This window comes from Aquarana catesbeiana, linkage group LG04 (assembly GCF_042186555.1).
Source record: "Aquarana catesbeiana isolate 2022-GZ linkage group LG04, ASM4218655v1, whole genome shotgun sequence".
NCBI lineage: Eukaryota > Metazoa > Chordata > Amphibia > Anura > Ranidae > Aquarana > Aquarana catesbeiana.
This window is the reverse complement of record NC_133327.1, coordinates 120,426,585-120,446,512: the sequence shown is the minus strand read 5'-3', so window position 1 is coordinate 120,446,512 and position 19,928 is coordinate 120,426,585. Positions and strand designations below refer to the sequence as shown.

General features: G+C 44.1%; 1 protein-coding gene across 1 annotated transcript in view; it reads right to left on the bottom strand.

The window, feature by feature from the left end:
* Positions 1–7,427, bottom strand: part of LOC141139435 (alpha-1,4-N-acetylglucosaminyltransferase-like) — a 98,046-nt gene extending 90,619 nt beyond the window's left edge. The window contains exon 1 of the mRNA XM_073625506.1: positions 7,307–7,427. Coding sequence (XP_073481607.1) covers positions 7,307–7,334 — 28 coding nt within the window. The 5' untranslated portion in view covers positions 7,335–7,427. The remainder of the gene's footprint in view (positions 1–7,306) is intronic.
* Positions 7,428–19,928: the final 12,501 nt, after the last annotated feature.

Sequence of the window (19,928 nt, the reverse complement as noted above, 5' to 3'; positions counted from 1 at the left end):
AGTGGCTGCATTTGATGGGCACAGTGGCTGCGTTTGAGGGCACAGTGGCTGCATTTGAGGGCACAGTGGCTGCGTTTGAGGGCACAGTGGCTACGTTTGATGGCACAGTGGCTGCGTTTGATGGGGCACAGTGGCTGCGTTTGATGGGGCACAGTGGCTGCGTTTGATGGGCACAGTGGCTGCGTTTGATGGGCACAGTGGCTGCATTTGATGGGCACAGTGGCTGCAATTGATGGGCACAGTGGCTGCAATTGATGGGCACAGTGGCTGCGTTTGATGGCACAGTGGCTACGTTTGATGGCACAGTGGCTGCGTTTGATGGGGCACAGTGGCTGCAATTGATGGGCACAGTGGCTGCAATTGATGGGCACAGTGGCTGCAATTGATGGGCACAGTGGCTGCGTTTGATGGCACAGTGGCTACGTTTGATAGCACAGTGGCAGCATTTGATGGGCACAGTGGCTGCGTTTGATGGGCACAGTGGCTGCGTTTGATGGGTACAGTAGCTGAATTTGATAGCACAGTGGTAGCATTTGATGGGCACAGTGGCTGCATTTGATAGCACAGTGGCAGCGTTTGGAGGGCACAGTGGCTGCATTTGATGGGCACAGTGAGACCCCCCCCCCGTCATAGCATTAAAACTCAGCAGCTAAAAATACTGTAGCTGCTGACTTTTAATATTAGGACACTTACCTGTCCAGGGATTCAGCGATGTCGACACCTCAGCCGATTTTCGGATTGGCTCTCGGGTTTTGCCACTATCATTCATGGTAAGGGAAACCGATCGGTTCCCTACTGCACATGTGCGAAGCGCGTTGCACTTTCTGAATGGCCCAGTGGAGGAAGGAGGAGGGGGGGGAAACTTCAGAGGGGACAGCGCAGTTTTCCAGAAGTGGGGAAGGGTACCTGTCAGAAACAGGTACCCGTTCCCCCCTGAAAGGTGCCAAATGAGCCTAAAGAGGAAGGGGTGTTGTTTACAGATGATAGGGTGTGTCTTAAACAGGAAGGGGTGTGGCCTCGGCAGGATGGGGTGGGTCGTATTTAAATTAGGGGGGTGCATGCGTTTAGTCAGGCCTAGGGCAGCACAAAACCTAAATACACCACTGGGTGTGGGTGGAACACATGCAGAGAGTAGGCACACACACAATGCTTTTATTGAACAGCAGGTAGTTGGCTCTCAGCTAGGTAGCAGGAATTTTAGGCAAACAATCAGTTAAGCCAGTAATACAGGGTAAGGCACATAGTAGGGATGGCAGAGTTCTGGCAAGCAAAAGGGTTAATCTACACACAGTGCTGGGTGCACAATGGGGATGGCAGCGTTCTTGCAGGCAAAAGGGGTTAATCCGCACACGGACTGGGCACACAACGAGGATAGCGGAGTTCTTGCAGACAAAAGGGTTAATCCCCACATGGGTCTGGGCACACAACGGGGATGGCAGAGTTCTTGCAGGCAAAAAGGGGTTAATCCGCACATGGACTGGTCACCCAATGAGGATGGCAGAATTCTAGCAGGCAAAAGGGTTTAATCCGCACACAGGACTGGGCACACTATGGGGATGGCAGAGCTCTGACAGGCACAAAGGGGTAATCCGCACATGGGTCTGGGCACATGGCAGGGATGGCAGAGTTCTTGCAGGCAAAGGATTCATCGGCTCACAGGACAGGCACACAGCAGGGCTGGCAGAGGTCTGCCAGGTGAAGGGTTAATCAGCTCGCAGGACAGGCACAAAGCAGGGCTGGCAGAGGTCTGTCAGGCAAAGGGTTTAATCCATACACAGGGCTCGGCACAGCTGGGATAGCAGGATCTTAGCAGGCAGGGCAAAGTCCACGTGCTCTTGAAAGGAGGCTGTAAAGGTCTGGCCGCAGCTCAGAGCCTCACACAGCACAGCAGCACAGACAATAGTGAACTATATGTCCCAGCAGTCCCAGGGTGCAGAAAGTACCACACAGTACATCCTGATCCATCAGACTCGGCAGTTCTAAGCACCGTCTAGTCCCCTTCCAGTGGAACAGGCAGACAAAAGTTTCCCTGTGTCCATCAACGGGGAAAGCTCGGTAAAAGACCGACCCTTTCTGTCAGCATAGGGAGATTCAATTGTACCTTGAATTCAACCCCTATGCCAGCACATTGATGGGCACAGTGTGTCTGCATTGATGGCCACTGGTGAGTCTGCATTGATGGGCACAGTGAGAATGCGATTTATGGGCACTGGTGAGTCTGCATTGATGGGCACTAGTAAGACTGCATTTGATGGGCACTGGTGAGGCCGCATTTGATAGGCACTGATGAGGCTGCATTTGATGGGCACTGGTGAGGCTGCATTTGATGGGCACTGGTGAGGCTGCATTTGATGGGCACTGGTGAGGCCGCATTTGATAGGCACTGATGAGGCTGCATTTGATGGGCACTGGTGAGGCTGCATTTGATGGACACTGGTGAGGCTACATTTGATGGACACTGATGAGGCTGCATTTGATGGGCACTGATAAGGCTTCATTAATGCATTGATCTACTGCATCCTGTCCACACAATCTCTGAACATTTTTTGTATCTGTTTGATGGGATCTGCCTGGGGGGGTGGTGTTTGGAATATCTTTAGGCCTCATGCACATGGGACGCTGTTAAACGCGCGTTCAGAGGCAGTTGGACACTTTTTTCAACTGCCCCTGAACCCATTCAATGTTATCTTATGTGTCCATGTACACAGTCTTGTTTTTGGCGTTTTTAGACAGTTGCGTTTAACCTCTTTTTTTTGTGCTAACACAGTTGGACTAACACTATAACATACCCAAATTTGGGGTTCCTAGCACCAAGTGGCCCCAAGATATGGGGCCCCAAAGTCGGGTCGGAAAATGTCATTCTCTGCTGCAGAAGTGCTTGACATTTTGCGACCCGAATTTGGGGCCCCATATCTCAGGGTCAAGCTCTTGGGTCACAAAATGTCATTCTCTGCTCTGCAGACGCTTCTAGATGCAAATGCGGTAAAACGCGGCTAAACTAGCGTTTCTAAAGAGTTTGCACCGGTGTCTCGTGTGCATGAGGCCTTATCTGCTGATTGTTAAACTTTCTGCCATACACATATTGCTATTGTGGTGTAGGATCTGGGCCTGCTGTCCCTCTATCCCTTTTTCTTTCCTTCCTTCTCTTTCCTTCGCTCCCTCCCTATCTCTTTTTCTCCCTTTCTTTCTTCCTTTCATTCACTTCCTCCATCCCTCTCTTCCTTCCCCCTGCATCCCTCTTTCATCTCAGACCCTATGTAACCATCAGGGCTGTCTTTAAGGTAGGGCAAAAGGGGCAGCTGCCCTGGGCCCTGTCATTGTTGTGGGGCCCAAAGCAACTGCCTCATACTTGCCAACTATCCCAGTTTAAATTCCCTTGTCCCTTGAGGTTTTAGTCCCGTGCTGTGTCCTGATATTTCATTGTGATGTTCTGCTACTAATGCTGCCCAGCTCTGCCCTATTGTTGTGTACAGATGACTCACCTGCAGACCCTGTGTTTACACGTAAATACTGGCATTGATATGTAAATAGTGGCTGCATTCATATGTAAATATGGGTGGGCCTTCAACATTCATATGTAAATAGAGGTGGTATTCATATGTATATCACTCCTCCCTGATGTCATATCCACCATCACCTATTCTGAATGCTGCCCACTGGGGAGATAAATGGGAATGCTTGAAAGTCCAGCCTACAACTGTGGTCATTAAGCCTACCATCAGCCTGTTCTGCAAAGGCAAGCAAATTGCTTCTATTACATTAGTGGTCAGTGTAATCCCCTATTACATTGGTGGCCAGTGTTGAAACTCCTCTTTATATTGGTAGTCGGTTAGAAAAATCAACATTGCCATTGATTGAAACAAGAGCAAAACTGCATGGAGGGCCCAAGAAAATTTTTGCCAAGGGTCCAATCAATATTAAAGACGGCCCTGGTAACCACACACCCTTTAAGCCACACCCAATATTTAGCATAGTTTAAACCACACCCATTTTCCCACAACCTACAAATGAATGCCGTCTCTGTTTTATCTCACTAACTATGCTAGTTTTATTACCATTGCCATGTACATTTTTTTGTGTGTTTGTTTGTTTTTTTATTTTTTTCCTTTCTCTCAGAGATTGTGTTTTCTGCTAAAACTTTTATGAATCAGTACTGCTAGGACCTTGATGATACCTTGAAAGCTTGTCCTGAAAAATTGTATGTTAGTGAAAATAAAAAATGTATCACGGACAGTACTCAATAGGATAAATGTAACATTCGCTGAGATTTGATCCTATGAGAAAGTAACCTTCAATCAACAGGGAAAATAGTCTAACACTATAAGCTAAGAACATTGAACCAGAAGAAGAATTAATATAAGGTAGACCTCTGCTAAGCCTCGGTTCACACTGGGACGACTTGTCAGGCGACCTAGGTCGCCTGACAAGTAGCGTCCCGTTCAGTACAATGGAACCGTTCTAAGGGGAGCGACGCAAGTCGCTCCGACTTAGAAAAAGGTTCCTGTACGACTTCGGGGGCGACTTGGGGCGACTTGCATAGACTTCTATACAGAAGTCGTTTTGCAAGTCGCCCGGGCAGTCGTGTGCAGGTCACCTCGGTGAGGCGACCTGCAAGTCGTGCCGCCTCTGGTGTGAACCGAGGCTAAGTGTATTGAGATTCCTGTGCTCACCACCAAAGGTGTAATGAATCTGCTACTGTAGAGTGAACTGCAATACAGAATTGATACAAAGTTGCAGAGACAGAAGGCTGTTTGACAAGTCTACCAGAATGAAACCCTTCACAGAGGAGAAAAGGTCACCTAAGGCCCTTTTCACACGGAATGGAGTCTGCTCTGATCGGCAGAGGATATGTGAGCAGATCCCCAACTAAGCAAAGCAGAACATAAGGGATGTCAGTGTTTTGACATCCATGCCCTTTCAGTTTCTGCCCAGGGGACACGGGCAGACCCCTGTCATCTCTATGGGCTGTCGCCTGTCGGGTATAAAAGGATTTCACTGTCCATTTATATGAGGCTACCTTCGATCCAGTCCAGAAAAACAGAAATGACAGATTCCTATTAAATTTTTTTTCATACCCGGACGGATCCAGAGGTAGGAGGGTGTAAATGGACACTAATACATTTATATCCCCCTGTCCATAGGACTCCATGGACTCTCCAATCCTGATTGGAATGCCCATGTGTAGGCGTCTAAGGTAAACAATGGGGGTTTGTTACCAAAGGAAAATCCACTTTGCACTGCAAGTGCACTTGTAAGTAAAGTCGCTGTAGATCTGAGGGGGACATGCAAGGAAAATAAAAACAGCATTTTAGCTTGCACATGATTGGATGATAAAATCAGCAGAGCTTCCCCTCCTTTCAGATCTACCCCTTAGATTTAGAGCGACTGCACTTCCAAGTACACTTTCAGTGCACTTCCAAGTGCACTTGCTGTGCAAAGTGGATTTGCCTTTTGTAAATAATCAACTATGTGTGCCATGTAAGGTTCCTCCTTCTCTTTCCCTTGTGGGTCTCAGAGTCCTATCCATCCCTGTGAACCAGCCCTGGTGTGTGTCAGGAAAAATGTTACAGCTTCACAGTCTGGGATTAGAAAAATGTTGGTTTGGAACAAAAAAAAAGAAAAAAAAAATGTTAGATAGGCTGTAAAGAGCCCTGTGATTTCTAAAGGCGGTCCCGGCTAGCAGATTGTAAAATTTGCTAACCAACAGCATTACAGTCACAGAGGGGGTTATTTACTAAAGGCAAATCCACTTTGCACTGAAAGTGCACTTGGAAGTGCAGTCGCTGTAGATCCATAGGGGGACATGCAAGGAAAATAAAAAATCATAATTTTAGCTTGCACATGATTGGATGATAAAATCAGCAGAGCTTCCCCTCATTTCAGATCTTCCCCTTAGATCTACAGCGACTGCACTTTAGTAAGTCAACCCCAATATGTCACAATAGCAAAAACCCTCAGCTTTTGGTAAATACATCTCCTACAAGAAGAGTGGAGTCAGGATTCTAAGATGACTTGCTGGAGAGTTACTTCTGGAAAGAAATTCTCATTAATAGGGGTCTTGTGGCACTGGCTTGTGAATGTTTATTGAATAAGGCTGATTGTGACCTTTTGCACACTAAAATCATTCTTTCTGCTCTAATAAGATTCCAACACAGTAACGCATAGTTGACAAACCTAAATAAAGACACCAGTCCAGCCTGAAAGTGTGTTTGTGTAAGTGCGTTTACGTCACTACCATTTTCCATATCCCTGTACATTGCGCTCACCAAGAAACATGTCAGTGCACCGAGTAGTAATAACTTTTACCCTAAGTTCACGCCTATGCAAAAAAAAAATCCTTTACAATCACTTTACGGGTACATTCATACGGCTGTTAAAAGTTACTGATGTTTTTCTGTAACAAAAGTTCCTGCGTAAATGATTCTTGCCTTTAGATCAGTTTTAAATGCATAATTTTTTTTTTTTTTTTCATATAAAAGAATGCATAATATACATATATTAGCATGTCCTCAGTTGCAGATTTTTGGATTTTGTATTACAGATCTGAACGTAGTGCATGTTTATGCATCTGTCAATGTCTCCTTTGAAAACAATGCAGCTGCGTTCAGATCCATAAATAAAAAATGCTTGTAAACGTGTTTTTCTTTTAGAGCCGTGTGAATATAACCTAAACCTAAACTTTGACAAACACAATCCAAGGGTGGAAAGCCACACACACACACGTCGATATCTAGAGACACACGCACGATCCACTCTTATGCCCCGTACACACGGTCGGACTTTGTTCGGACATTCCGACAACAAAATCCATGGATTTTTTCCCGACGGATGTTGGCTCAAACTTGTCTTGCATACACGCGGTCACACAAAGTTGTCGGAAAATCCGATTGTTCTGAACGCGGTGATGTAAAACACGTACGTCAGGACTATAAACGGGGTAGTGGCCAATAGCTTTCGTCTCTTTATTTATTCTGAGCATGCGTGGCACTTTGTCCGTCGGATTTGTGTACACACGATCGGAATTTCCGACAACGGATTTTGTTGTCGGAAAATTTTATATCCTGCTCTCAAACTTTGTGTGTCGGAAAATCCGATGGAAAATGTGTGATGGAGCCTACACACGGTCGGAATTTCCGACAACAAGGTCCTATCACACATTTTCCGTCGGAAAATCCGACCGTGTGTACAGGGCATTAGCCATTTACTAGAAAGACTGCTCAGCTCTTGCAAATGAACAAAAACTTTAGAATCACGTTACTTCTATACTACAAGATAACACATTGAAATCAATGCAGGAGTGCTGTACCTGGACTGTAGAGACTCTGCCTGGACATAAATAATGAAATGCACTGAACTGTATGATCAGGAAAAGCAAGTCATGGTTGTTACGTGCTGTGCTTAGACCGGCCTCTTTAGGCAGTACATAGAAGCTGAAGACAATAAAATCAACTGTTATACATGTGCATTGTTGTGTAGTTTTACAGTACAATAGCAAAAGCAATACTTTTCAAATGCTATTTTATTACTATAAAACATATTTCCATATTACAGTGAGGAATTAGGCGGGGCAAATGAGAAAAAAAGACCTTTCTATGTCCTTTCTATTTCCTCTTCCTCCAGTATGTCGTTGCATGTGAAGCAGAATATTTCCTAATAATGATAGACTTGGGGGATTATTTACTAAAGGAAACTCCACTTTGCGCTACAAGTGCAAACTACAAGTGCAAAGTGCACTTGAAATTGCACTGAAAGTGCACTTGGAAGTGCAGTCGCTGTAGATCCGAGGGGGACATGCAAGGAAAATAAAAAACAGCATTTTAGCTTGCACATGATTGGATGGTAAAATAAGCAGAGCTTCCCCTCATTTCAGATCTACCCCTCAGATATTTCAGTGCAATTTCAAGTGCACTTTGCAGCTGTAGTTTGCACTTGTAGTGCAAAGTGTATTTGCCTTTGGTAAATAACCCCCTTGGTGTTGGTGCAGCTATAAGACCGACAAACAGAGGAAAAGATTACAGCGCACACATACTAAAATGACATTTAAATTCTGAAAGGCTATTTAAAACACCTGAATATAATCAACAAATAAACAAAAAATATGGGGATTTGGTCACACTACATGGCCACATAGTGCTTAAGCCCACAACGGCGTCAAAGTACCCCATTATTAATGGGTCCTACACAATTCATAGAATGAAAGATCCTGCTTCTCCCCATATGTTTTGCTTATTTGCTGAATATGTTCAGGTGTTTTAAATAGCCTAGAATTTAAATGTAATTTTAGTATGTGTGTGCTGTAATCTTTTCCTCTGTTTGTCGGTCTTATAGCTGAACCAACTTTAACCACTTCCGGACCGCCACACGCCGATATACATCCTAAGTTTGAAGAGGAATATCGTTGTTATGGCAGCAGCTAGCTACCATAACCCCGGTATCCTCTTCATCACTTTCCGATAAGAGTGGTCTCTGTGGTGGATTCGCCGCAAGATCACTTTTATCGGCGGCAGGAGAGGGGGCCCCCCTCCCGCCGCGCTCCGGAGCCGTCGTCAGCGGCGGAGGCAATCAGATCTTCACCCTTGCTGGGTATGGAGACGAGTGAGGGGAAGATGGCCCCCCAACCGTCTCCATAACATTGCAGGGCAGAAGCGACATTAAAGCGTCACTCCCACCCATAGCTCTTAAAGGGCCATTTTTTTAAATATTTTTTTTAAATGACAAAATTATTATTATTAATATTATTTTTTATTATTGCATTTTAGTGTAAATATGAGATCTGAGGTCTTTTTGACCCCAGATCTCATATTTAGGAGGTCCTGTCATGCTTTTTTCTTCTATTACAAGGGATGTTTACATTCCTTGTAATAGGAATAAAAGTGATACAAATTTTTTTAATTTTTTTAAATAAAGCTTGCGTGCAGAAGCGAACGCATACGTGAGTAGCGCCTGCATATGAAAACGGTGTTCAAACCACACATGTGATCAACACTTTTCACCCATCTGTCAAACTAAAAATGGATTATTCTAACACACGTCAATTTCCTAGACATCACAGTATACATCAGGGATCACAAACTTCACACTTCAATATAGAGGAACCCAACTGACAGATGTAACTATCTCCATACTTTCAGATTTCACCCCGAACACACTAAAAGGGCCATCATACACAGCCAGGCCATCAGATACCACCGAATATGTTCAGACCCAGCAGACAGAGATAAACATCTCAGAACACTAGCAGACTCCTTCCATAAAAAAGGTTACAAAGACAAAACCATCAACAACAGCATAAACACAGCCTTAAAAACCCAAAGAGAAAATCTCCTCCAATACCAGAGTGGATTTGATTTAAATCAAGTTGATTTAAATCGTGATTTAAATTATGATTTAAATCACGAATAAATCGACTTGATTTAAATCATAATTTTTAAAGAGCAAATGTCATCTCTGTAACGCAGCTACTCCTCCTCTAACCCGCTGTTGACTCACTGACAGTCCCATTTATTTTAATGGGATGGCTGGTGTTTTTACACAACAAAATGAGGGATGTGGCGGCAGCAGGTTTGTGAATGCCCACTAACAGGCGCTGCATGATGGATCTGAAATGACAGGTGCTCTTTAAATGTAAGGACTCATTCTTGCTGGTAGTTAGAATCTTTAATATTTGCAAACAAAATTAAGATTTCCTATTTAGAATAATTAGCTGTCAGGTTAGTAATACAACAATATCAGAACTGATTCAATCATACAGTTTGTAGTGTACATAGATTTGCAAAACAATTTGATAAAGGAATATTCCTGAACTTTGTTTTATCTCACGGTTACTGGGAAATTGTATGAATACATCAATGCAGTGCATGTTATCTCAGCTTGCAGAGCTTGGATTCATTGGATGGGTTTACCAAAAATGTAAATATTGCAGAATATACAGCCTCATGCTACATAACTAAGCTTCATTTCATGCTGAATAAACTAAATTTATTAATGCATCTTAAATATAAAACTATTTTTTTACTCCAAAAGCATTTTATTAGAATAAATTTGATAAAAATCAAAAAAATCTGGTTCAAATTTAAAAAAATCTGATTTTTTTTCAGATATTTTTAAAAAAATAATCGATTTTTACCCACCCTGTCCAATACAAAGAGAAAAAAAACAAATAACCGTGTACCTCTAATCACCACATACAATTCAGCACTAGAAGGGATAAAAAAGACAATTAAAGATTTACAACCCATTTTAACAGAGGATGAAACTCTGAAAGAAATATTCCAACAACCCCCAATATTGGCTTTCAGACAACCACCCAACCTCAGACATACAGTAAACTAATCAGCGGGAAACTTCATTCTGATTATGAAGTCACAAATGATGGAAACAAACCCTGCAATAAAAAATGCTGCAAACTGTGCAACCAGATCAATCTATCTAAAAGTGTCCCACACACAAATGGGACCTTCAATATCACAGGATCATACAGCTGTACCTCTACTAATGTCTACTAATGTTGTGTACCTCATCCAATGCAAAAGATGTAGCAATGGATCTTATGTTGACGAAACAGGACAGATGTTGCAAGCAAGGATGAATTTGCACAGACATACTGTGACGGAGGTGTGGGTGGAACACATGCAGAGATTAGGCACACACACAATGCTTTTATTGAACAGCAGGTAGTTGGCTCTCAGCCAGGTAGCAGGAATTTTAGGCAAACAATCAGTTAAGCCAGTAATACAGGGTAAGGCACATAGTAGGGATGGCAGAGTTCTGGCAAGCAAAAGGGTTAATCTACACACAGTGCTGGGTGCACAATGGGGATGGCAGCGTTCTTGCAGGCAAAAGGGGTTAATCCCCACATGGTTCTGGGCACACAATGGGGATGGCAGAGTTCTTGCAGACAAAAGGGTTAATCCCCACATGGGTCTGGGCACACAACGGGGATGGCAGAGTTCTTGCAGGCAAAAAGGGTTTAATCTGCACATGGATTGGTCACCCAATGAGGATGGCAGAGTTCTAGCAGGCAAAAGGGTTTAATCCGCACACAGGACTGGGCACACTATGGGGATGGCAGAGCTCTGACAGGCACAAAGGGTTAATCCGCACATGGGTCTGGGCACATGGCAGGGATGGCAGAGTTCTTGCAGGCAAAGGATTCATCGGCTCACAGGACAGGCACACAGCAGGGCTGGCAGAGGTCTGCCAGGTGAAGGGTTAATCAGCTCACAGGACAGGCACACAGCAGGGCTGGCAGAAGTCTGTCAGGCAAAGGGTTTAATCCATACACAGGGCTGGGCACAGCTGGGATAGCAGGATCTGAGCAGGCAGGGCGAAGTCCACATGCTCTTGAAAGGAGGCTGTAAAGGTCTGGCCACAGCTCAGAGCCTCACACAGCACAGCAGCACAGACAATAGTGAACTATATGTCCCAGCAGTCCCAGGGTGCAGAAAGTAGCACACAGTACATCCTGACCCATCAGACTCGGCAGTTCTAAGCACCGTCTAATCCCCTTCCAGTGGAACAGGCAGACAAAAGTTTCCCTGTGTCCATCAACGGGGAAAGCTTGGTAAAAGACCGACCCTTTCTGTCAGCATAGGGAAATTCAATTGTACCTTGAATTCAACCCCGATGCCAGCACATTGATGGGCACAGTGTGTCTGCATTGATGGGCACTGGTGAGTCTGCATTGATGGGCACAGTGAGAATGCGATTTATGGGCACTGGTGAGTCTGCATTGATGGGCACTAGTAAGACTGCATTTGATGGGCACTGGTGAGGCCACATTTGATAGGCACTGATGAGGCTGCATTTGATAGGCACTGATGAGGCTGCATTTGATAGGCACTGATGCGGCTGCATTTGATGGGCACTGGTGAGGCTGCATTTGATGGGCACTGATAAGGCTTCATTGATGCATTGATCTACTGCATCCTGCCCACACAGTCTCTGAGCATTTTTTGTATCTGTTTGATGGGATCTGCCTGGGGGGGTGGTGTTTGGAATATCTTTAGGCCTCATGCACATGGGACGCTGTTAAACGCGCGTTCAGAGGCAGTTGGACACTTTTTTCAACTGCCCCTGAGCCCATTCAATGTTATCTTATGTGTCCATGTACACAGTCTTGTTTTTGGTGTTTTTAGGCACTTGCGTTTAACCTCTTTTTTTTTGTGCTAACACAGTTGGACTAACACTATAACATACCCAAATTTGGGGTTCCTAGCACCAAGTGGCACCAAGATATGGGGCCCCAAAGTCGGGTCGGAAAATGTCATTCTCTGCTGCAGAAGTGCTTGACATTTTGTGACCCGAATTTGGGGCACCATATCTCGGGGCCACTTGGTGCTAGGAACCCCAAATGTGGCGTGATAGCACAGTTGGACTAACACTATAACATATCCAAATTTAGGGTCCCTAGCATCAAGTGGCCCCGAGATATGGGGCCCCAAATTCAGGTTGGAAAATGTCATTCTCTGCTGCAGAAGTGCTTGACATTTTACGACCCGGTACGTTTTTGGATAGGGTCGTGGATTTTTTGTTGTTGAAGTGTTGCGTTTTTCAGGTTTTTTTTAAATTCATTTTGCATTTTGTGTTTTTTTACATGCCTTAAAAAATGCATCAACCGCAACCGCATAGATGTGAACCTAGCCTGGATCCTCCTCTTCTCAGGTCCCTCTTTGGTGCCCTTGGCCTCTCCCTCCTGTTGAGTGCCCCCACAGCAAGCAGGTTGCTATAGAAGCCTCCGAGCCGAGCCGCAGCTCCGTGTATCCACTCAGACATGGAGCCACAGTTCGGCCCTGCCCCCTCTCTCTCCTGATTGGCTAACTGACTTTGATTGAAAGCAGCGGGAGCCAATGGCTCTGCTGCTGTGTCTCACCCACTCAGGAGGGAGAGCCCCGGATGGCCGAGGCACTTGTGGACATCGCTGGATCTAGGTGGGCTTCAGGTAAGTAAGAGGAGGGGCTGCTGCACACAGAAGGCTTTTTATCTTAATGCATAGAATGTATTAGGCTGTGTTCACACTAGTGCAAATTGGATGCAGGTTTCCTTCGCATTCAATTCGCATGACAGGAGATTGTGACCAGCTGTCTATGGAGCCGGTTCACATATCTCTGTGGCGGCTGCAGAGCGGATTGCACAGGAGTCCTGTGTGTCTTTGGCTCCATTTCAGGGCCTAACTCAGGCAGAAATTTGTCCCTGATTCGTCCCTGAAACGGAGAACAGGGATGCACCAGACCCCCTGCTACCAGTTTTTCCTGCTAGAAATGCTGTTAAAGTGGTTATAAAGGCAGAAGTTTTTTTTATCTTAAGGCTGGGTTCACATCTAAGCCTGATGCAGCTCTCACCAGGCTTATGCCCCGTACACACGGTCGGATTTTCCAACGGAAAATGTGTGATAGGACCTTGTTGTCGGAAATTCCAACCGTGTGTAGGCTCCATCACACATTTTCCATCTGATTTTCCGACACACAAAGTTTGAGAACAGGCCGTTGTCGGAAATTCCGATCGTGTGTACACAAATCTGACGCACAAAGTGCCACGCATGCTCAGAATAAATAAAGAGATGAAAGCTATTGGCCACTGCCCCGTTTATAGTCCCGACGTACCTGTTTTACGTCACCGCGTTCAGAATGATCGGATTTTCCGACAACTTTGTGTGACCGTGTGTATGCAAGACAAGTTTGAGCCAACATCCGTTGGAAAAAATCCTAGGATTTTGTTGTCGGAATGTCCGAACAAAGTCCGACCGTGTGTACGGGGCATTAGATGTGAACCCAGCCTTAAGATAAAAAAAAAAAAAAAAAACTTCTGCCTTTACAACCACTTTAATAGCATTTCTAGCAGGAAAAAAATTATATTTTTGTACTTTTAGTATTTCTTTGTGCCCAGATATACACTTTAATTCCCACATTTTGTAAACTGAAGAACCACAAAATCATAATCTAACTGCATCACCTACTGTATATTGCTAAAAGTAGAACTAAAGGCAAAAGATTTGTTTTTTTTTTTCATTTTGGATAGAGTAAGAGAAGGTTATAACCCCTGACCTTTTATTTTTATTTTTTCTTCACTTCCTGTCCCAGTCAGTGATAATGGTAAAACAGGAAAAATAGAGAGCGTGAATCTCTGTGAATCTCTGGGACACCAACCGTGATAAAAAACAAAAATTGAAAAAAAGGTTTTGCCTTTAGTTATACTTTAATAAGCAACGTGTATAATACCATTATGGTTTGTTAGGCTGAGTTCACACTGGCATTAAGAGCAGGCATTTGAGAGGCGTTAAAAAGCCCCCTCAAATGCCTATGGACAAGATACATTAGACAGCACATAGTGCTGTTCACACTAGGCGTTAACGTCGCTTCAAAATTAAAGCCCTCAGGCTTTCACAGTGGAGTGAGAGGAGAGGCGCTTTACAGAAGCTTTGCAGGCGCTATGTTTAGCGCTATAGCGACTGTAAAGCGCCTCAGTGTGAAAGTGGTTTTACTGTAATGGAATAGCCATTTGTGTAGCCAGTTTTAACGCTCGTCAAATGCTTCAAAACTCCCCATAGGGCGTTTGGGGAGCATTTTTAACTCCTCATTAATGCTTGTAAAACGCCTGTCTAATGCCCATACTAAAGCTCATTGACGCCTGTCTGACGCCCACAACCATGCAAACGCTATAGGAGCGTTAGAAATGTAGTCAAGTGTGAACAAGCCCTTACTCTTATGTTTGTGTGTATATATATATATATATATATATATATATATATATATATATATATATGCATAATTTATGTTTTGCTCTCATGGAACCTAAAACCCTCGGGCAATCTATTATCCAACTATCATTCTTCATCAGATCAGGTTGGCGATTGCCACTGTCATCCTATCTTCGTGGTCTTGTTATTTATACTATACAGGTAAGAAAATCAATGCTGGTAAGTCAATCAAGAATAAACAGATCATGTACATGCATAGGAAAACTGCCTGACTTTAAAGGGGTTGTAAACCCTCGTGTTTTTTCACCTTAATGCATCCTATTCATTAAAGTGAAAAAACTTCTGTCAGTCACCGGCCCCCCAGCCCCATTTTACTTACCTGAGCCCTGGAATTTCCAACGACGAGGACGCGCTGTCTCTCTGCCCATGGTTCTCAGCTCTTGATTGGATAGATTGATAGCAGCGCAGCCATTGGCTCCCGCTGCTGTCAATCAAATCCAATGATGCGGGTGCCGGGAGGCGGGGCCGAGTCTGGCATTGGTGTCTATGGATGCAAATGCTAGACTCGGAAGCACGCCCGCAAGGTAACCCCCTCGGGAGAGCGATTCTCCTAGGGGGTTATCTGATGTGGGGAGGAGCCGTGAGAGACGCTGGGGGACCCCAGAAATCGAGGATCAGGGCCAAAGCGAGCTGCACAGTGGAGGTAAATATGATATGTTTGTTATTTAAAAAAATAAAAACTCCTTTACAATCACTTTACGGGTACATTCATACGGCTGTTAAAAGTTACTGATGTTTTTCTGTAACAAAAGTTCCTGCGTAAATGATTCTTGCTTTTAGATCAGTTTTAAATGCATACATTTTTTTTTATATATATATAAAAGAATGCATAGTATACATATATTAGCATGTCCTCAGTTGCAGATTTTTGGATTTTGTGTTACAGATCTGAACGTAGTGCATGTTTATGCATCTGTCAATGTCTCCATTGAAAACAATGGAGCTGCATTCAGATCCATAAATAAAAAATGCTTGTAAATGTGTTTTTTTTTTTTAGAGCCGTGTGAATATAATCTAAACCTAAACTTTGACAAACACAATTCAAGGGTGGAAAGCCACACACACACACGTCGATATCTAGAGACACACGCACGATCCACTCTTATGCCATTTACTAGAAAGACTGCTCAGCTCTTGCAAATGAACAAAAACTTTAGAATCACGTTACTTCTATACTACAAGATAACACATTGAAATCAATGCAGGAGTGCCGTACCTGGACTGTAGAGACTCTGCCTGGACATAAATAATGAAATGCACTGAACTGTATGATCAGGAAAAGCGAGTCATGGTTGTTACGTGCTGTGCTTAGACCGGCCTCTTTAGGCAGTACATAGAAGCTGAAGACAATAAAATCAACTGTTATACATGTGCATTGTTGTGTAGTTTTACAGTACAATAGCAAAAGCAATACTTTTCAAATGCTATTTTATTACTATAAAACATATTTCCATATTACAGTGAGGAATTAGGCGGGGCAAATGAGAAAAAAAGACCTTTCTATGTCCTTTCTATTTCCTCTTCCTCCAGTATGTCGTTGCATGTGAAGCAGAACATTTCCTAATAATGATAGACTTGGGGGATTATTTACTAAAGGAAACTCCACTTTGCGCTACAAGTGCAAACTACAAGTGCAAAGTGCACTTGAAATTGCACTGAAAGTGCACTTGGAAGTGCAGTCGCTGTAGATCTGAGGGGGACATGTAAGGAAAATAAAAAACAGCATTTTAGCTTGCACATGATTGGATGGTAAAATAAGCAGAGCTTCCACTCATTTCAGATCTACCCCTCAGATATACAGCGACTGCACTTCCAATGCACTTTCAGTGCAATTTCAAGTGTACTTTGCAGCTGTAGTTTGCACTTGTAGTGCAAAGTGGATTTGCCTTTGGTAAATAACCCCCTTGGTGTTGGTGCAGCTATAAGACCGACAAACAGAGGAAAAGATTACAGCGCACACATACTAAAATGACATTTAAATTCTGCAAGGCTATTTAAAACACCTGAATATATTCAACAAATAAACAAAAAATATGGGGATTTGGTCACACTATATGGCCACATAGTGCTTAAGCCCACAATGGCGTCAAAGTACCCCATTATTAATGGGTCCTACACAATTCATAGAATGAAAGATCCTGCTTCTCCCCATATGTTTTGCTTATTTGCTGAATATGTTCAGGTGTTTTAAATAGCCTAGAATTTAAATGTAATTTTAGTATGTGTGCGCTGTAATCTTTTCCTCTGTTTGTCGGTCTTATAGCTGAACCAACTTTAACCACTTCCGGACCGCCGCACGCCGATATACATCCTAAGTTTGAAGAGGAATATCGTTGTTATGGCAGCAGCTAGCTACCATAACCCCAGTATCCTCTTCATCGCTTTCCGATAAGAGTGGTCTCTGTGGTGGATTCGCCACAAGATCACTTTTATCGGCGGCAGGAGAGGGGGCCCCCCTCCCGCCGCGCTCCGGAGCCGTCGTCAGCGGCGGAGGCAATCAGATCTTCACCCTTGCTGGGTATGGAGACGAGTGAGGGGAAGATGGCCCCCCAACCCTCTTCATAACATTGCAGGGCGGAAGCGACATCAAAGCGTCACTCCCACCCATAGCTCTTAAAGGGCCATTTTTTAAATTATTTTTTCTAAATGACAAAATTATTATTATTAATATTATTTTTTTATCATTGCATTTTAGTGTAAATATGAGATCTGAGGTCTTTTTGACCTCAGATCTCATATTTAGGAGGTCCTGTCATGCTTTTTTCTTCTATTACAAGGGATGTTTACATTCCTTGTAATAGGAATAAAAGTGATACAAATTTTTTTTTTTTTTTAAATAAAGCTTGCGTGCAGAAGCGAACGCATACGTGAGTAGCGCCTGCATATGAAAACGGTGTTCAAACCACACATGTGAGGTATCACCGCGATAGGTAGAGTGAGACCAATAATTCTAGCCATAGACCTCCTCTGTAACTTAAAATATGCAACCTGTAGAATTTTTTAAACGTCCCCTATGGAGATTTTTAGGGGTAAAAGTTTGACGCCATTCCACGAGCAGGCGCAATTTTGAAATGTGACATGTTGGGTATCAATTTACTCGGCATAACATTAACGTTCACAATATAAAAAAATTGGGCTGCCTTTTACTGTTGTCTTATTTTTTAATTCAAAAAAGTGTATTTTTTCCAAAAAAAGTGCGCTTGTAAGACCGCTGCGCAAATACGGTATTCTAATACATTCTGCATCATATGGACATGGGATGTATGAGGAGAGTATGAATGAGACTGTAGTCTCGGCGCAGTGCCGTGGGGAGCTGATATGACAGACACGGTGTTCTAACAGCACATTTCTTAATGGAAGAAGCGTGCCGTGAATGGGGGGGGGGGGATGTGCATGCGCGGCTGATGTCACTACAAAGAATAAGACAGATTACATGCCAACGGGCAAGTAAGAGGACATTTACATACAGGGTCAAGCAGTGCTTTTAATGATGATTTAGTTGTGCAAAAGTTATGGGGGAGGGTTTACAACCACTTACAATAGCCTTGCAGAATTTAAATGTAATTTTAGTATGTGTGCACTGTAATCTTTTCCTGTGTTTCGTAACAGAGGTATATGGGACATGTGAAATAACAATGGGAGGGGCAGCAGAAAACCTACTTGTAGTAATGGATGGGTGAGACAGGAGAAGTGGGCTAGTTTTAGGGCTTATTTACACTTGCAGCCATCACTACAGCCCCTCTAAATAGCAATCTGCTGCAGGTTACTCTTCAAAGGCATTTGGCAGGAGGCTCAGAAGCAATTTGTTACCCCCTAGCCACCTGTATTAAAGGGTTATTAAAGTCTTTTTTTATCTTTAAAATAACAAACGTTATACTTACCTGCTCTTTGCACTCTTTGCAGTGGTTTTGCACAGGGCAGCCTGGACCCTCCTCTTGTAGGGTCCCACACGGGCGCTCCTGGCACTCCTTCTTGCCGGGTGCCCCCACAGCAAGCAGCTTGCTTTGGGGCCACCCAAGCAGGCATGCTCCTGACTTGTGGCTCTGTGTGTTCATTCACATATGGAGCCGTGACTTGGCCCCCGTCCCCTCTGTCTCCTGAGTGGCTCACAGGCTGTGATTGACAGCAGTGGGAGCCAATGGCTCCCGCTGCTGCCAAAAGCCCATCAGGAGTGCCAGTCCCCAGAGAGAGCGAGAGACAAGACTCTTGTGGACATTGCTGGATCAAGAGGGGACAGCCACAGAACCTGTGAAATTAAGGCCCCATGTACACGGGACGCTGAGGCAAGGTCCTCGGAACAAATTTTTTTGACACCTTGAAACCGATGTATAAAATGGCCGTTTAGCCGCGTTTGCATCTAGAAGTGTTTATTAAGATTACCTCATTTAAGACCCTCCCCAAGCTCAAAAAACATTGTTAGTTAATTATTTCAGCCATTTTGACCAGAGTGAGTAGCAGCAGCAAAGAGAGCAGTTGTCTACGTGTATTTGCCTCGATTTCTGTGCTTTTTTTTGCAATGGATCCAATAATGAGCATATGTGAGGAAATGCTCCTGACATTGCTCTTGATGAGGCTAGAACGACGTAGAAAATTGCGTGAGAGGTCCAGAGTCACCTGCCACAAGCTGAGGATTGTCCACTTGCCATGTCACTTACCCCATCACCTGCCACAAGTTGCGGATTGTCATTTACCACGTCACCTGCCACAAGTTGTGGATTGTCCACTTGCCACGTCACCTGCCACAAGTTGTGGATTGTCCACTTACCACGTCACCTGCCACAAGTTGTGGATTGTCCACTTGCCACGTCACCTGCCACAAGTTGTGGATTGTCCACTTGCCACGTCACCTGCCACAAGTTGCGGATTGTCATTTGCCATGTCACCTGCCACAAGTTGTGGATTGTCCACTTGCCACATCACCTGCCACAATTTGTGGATTGTCCACTTGCCACCTCACCTGCCACAAGTTGTGGATTGTCCATGTCACGGAACGCCCCACACTCCGCTTGAGTGCTTCCGTCTGTATACCGCTTCCTAAGTTCTGGAACACGAGTCCAATGGATCTGGCTATAGAAACCCCAAGAACTAGACAACACCAGTCTTGGAGTACATCAGAACTGCCTTTATTTTGAGATCTCACAGACCTTTTTATATCAGGGATGACTCAAAGCTA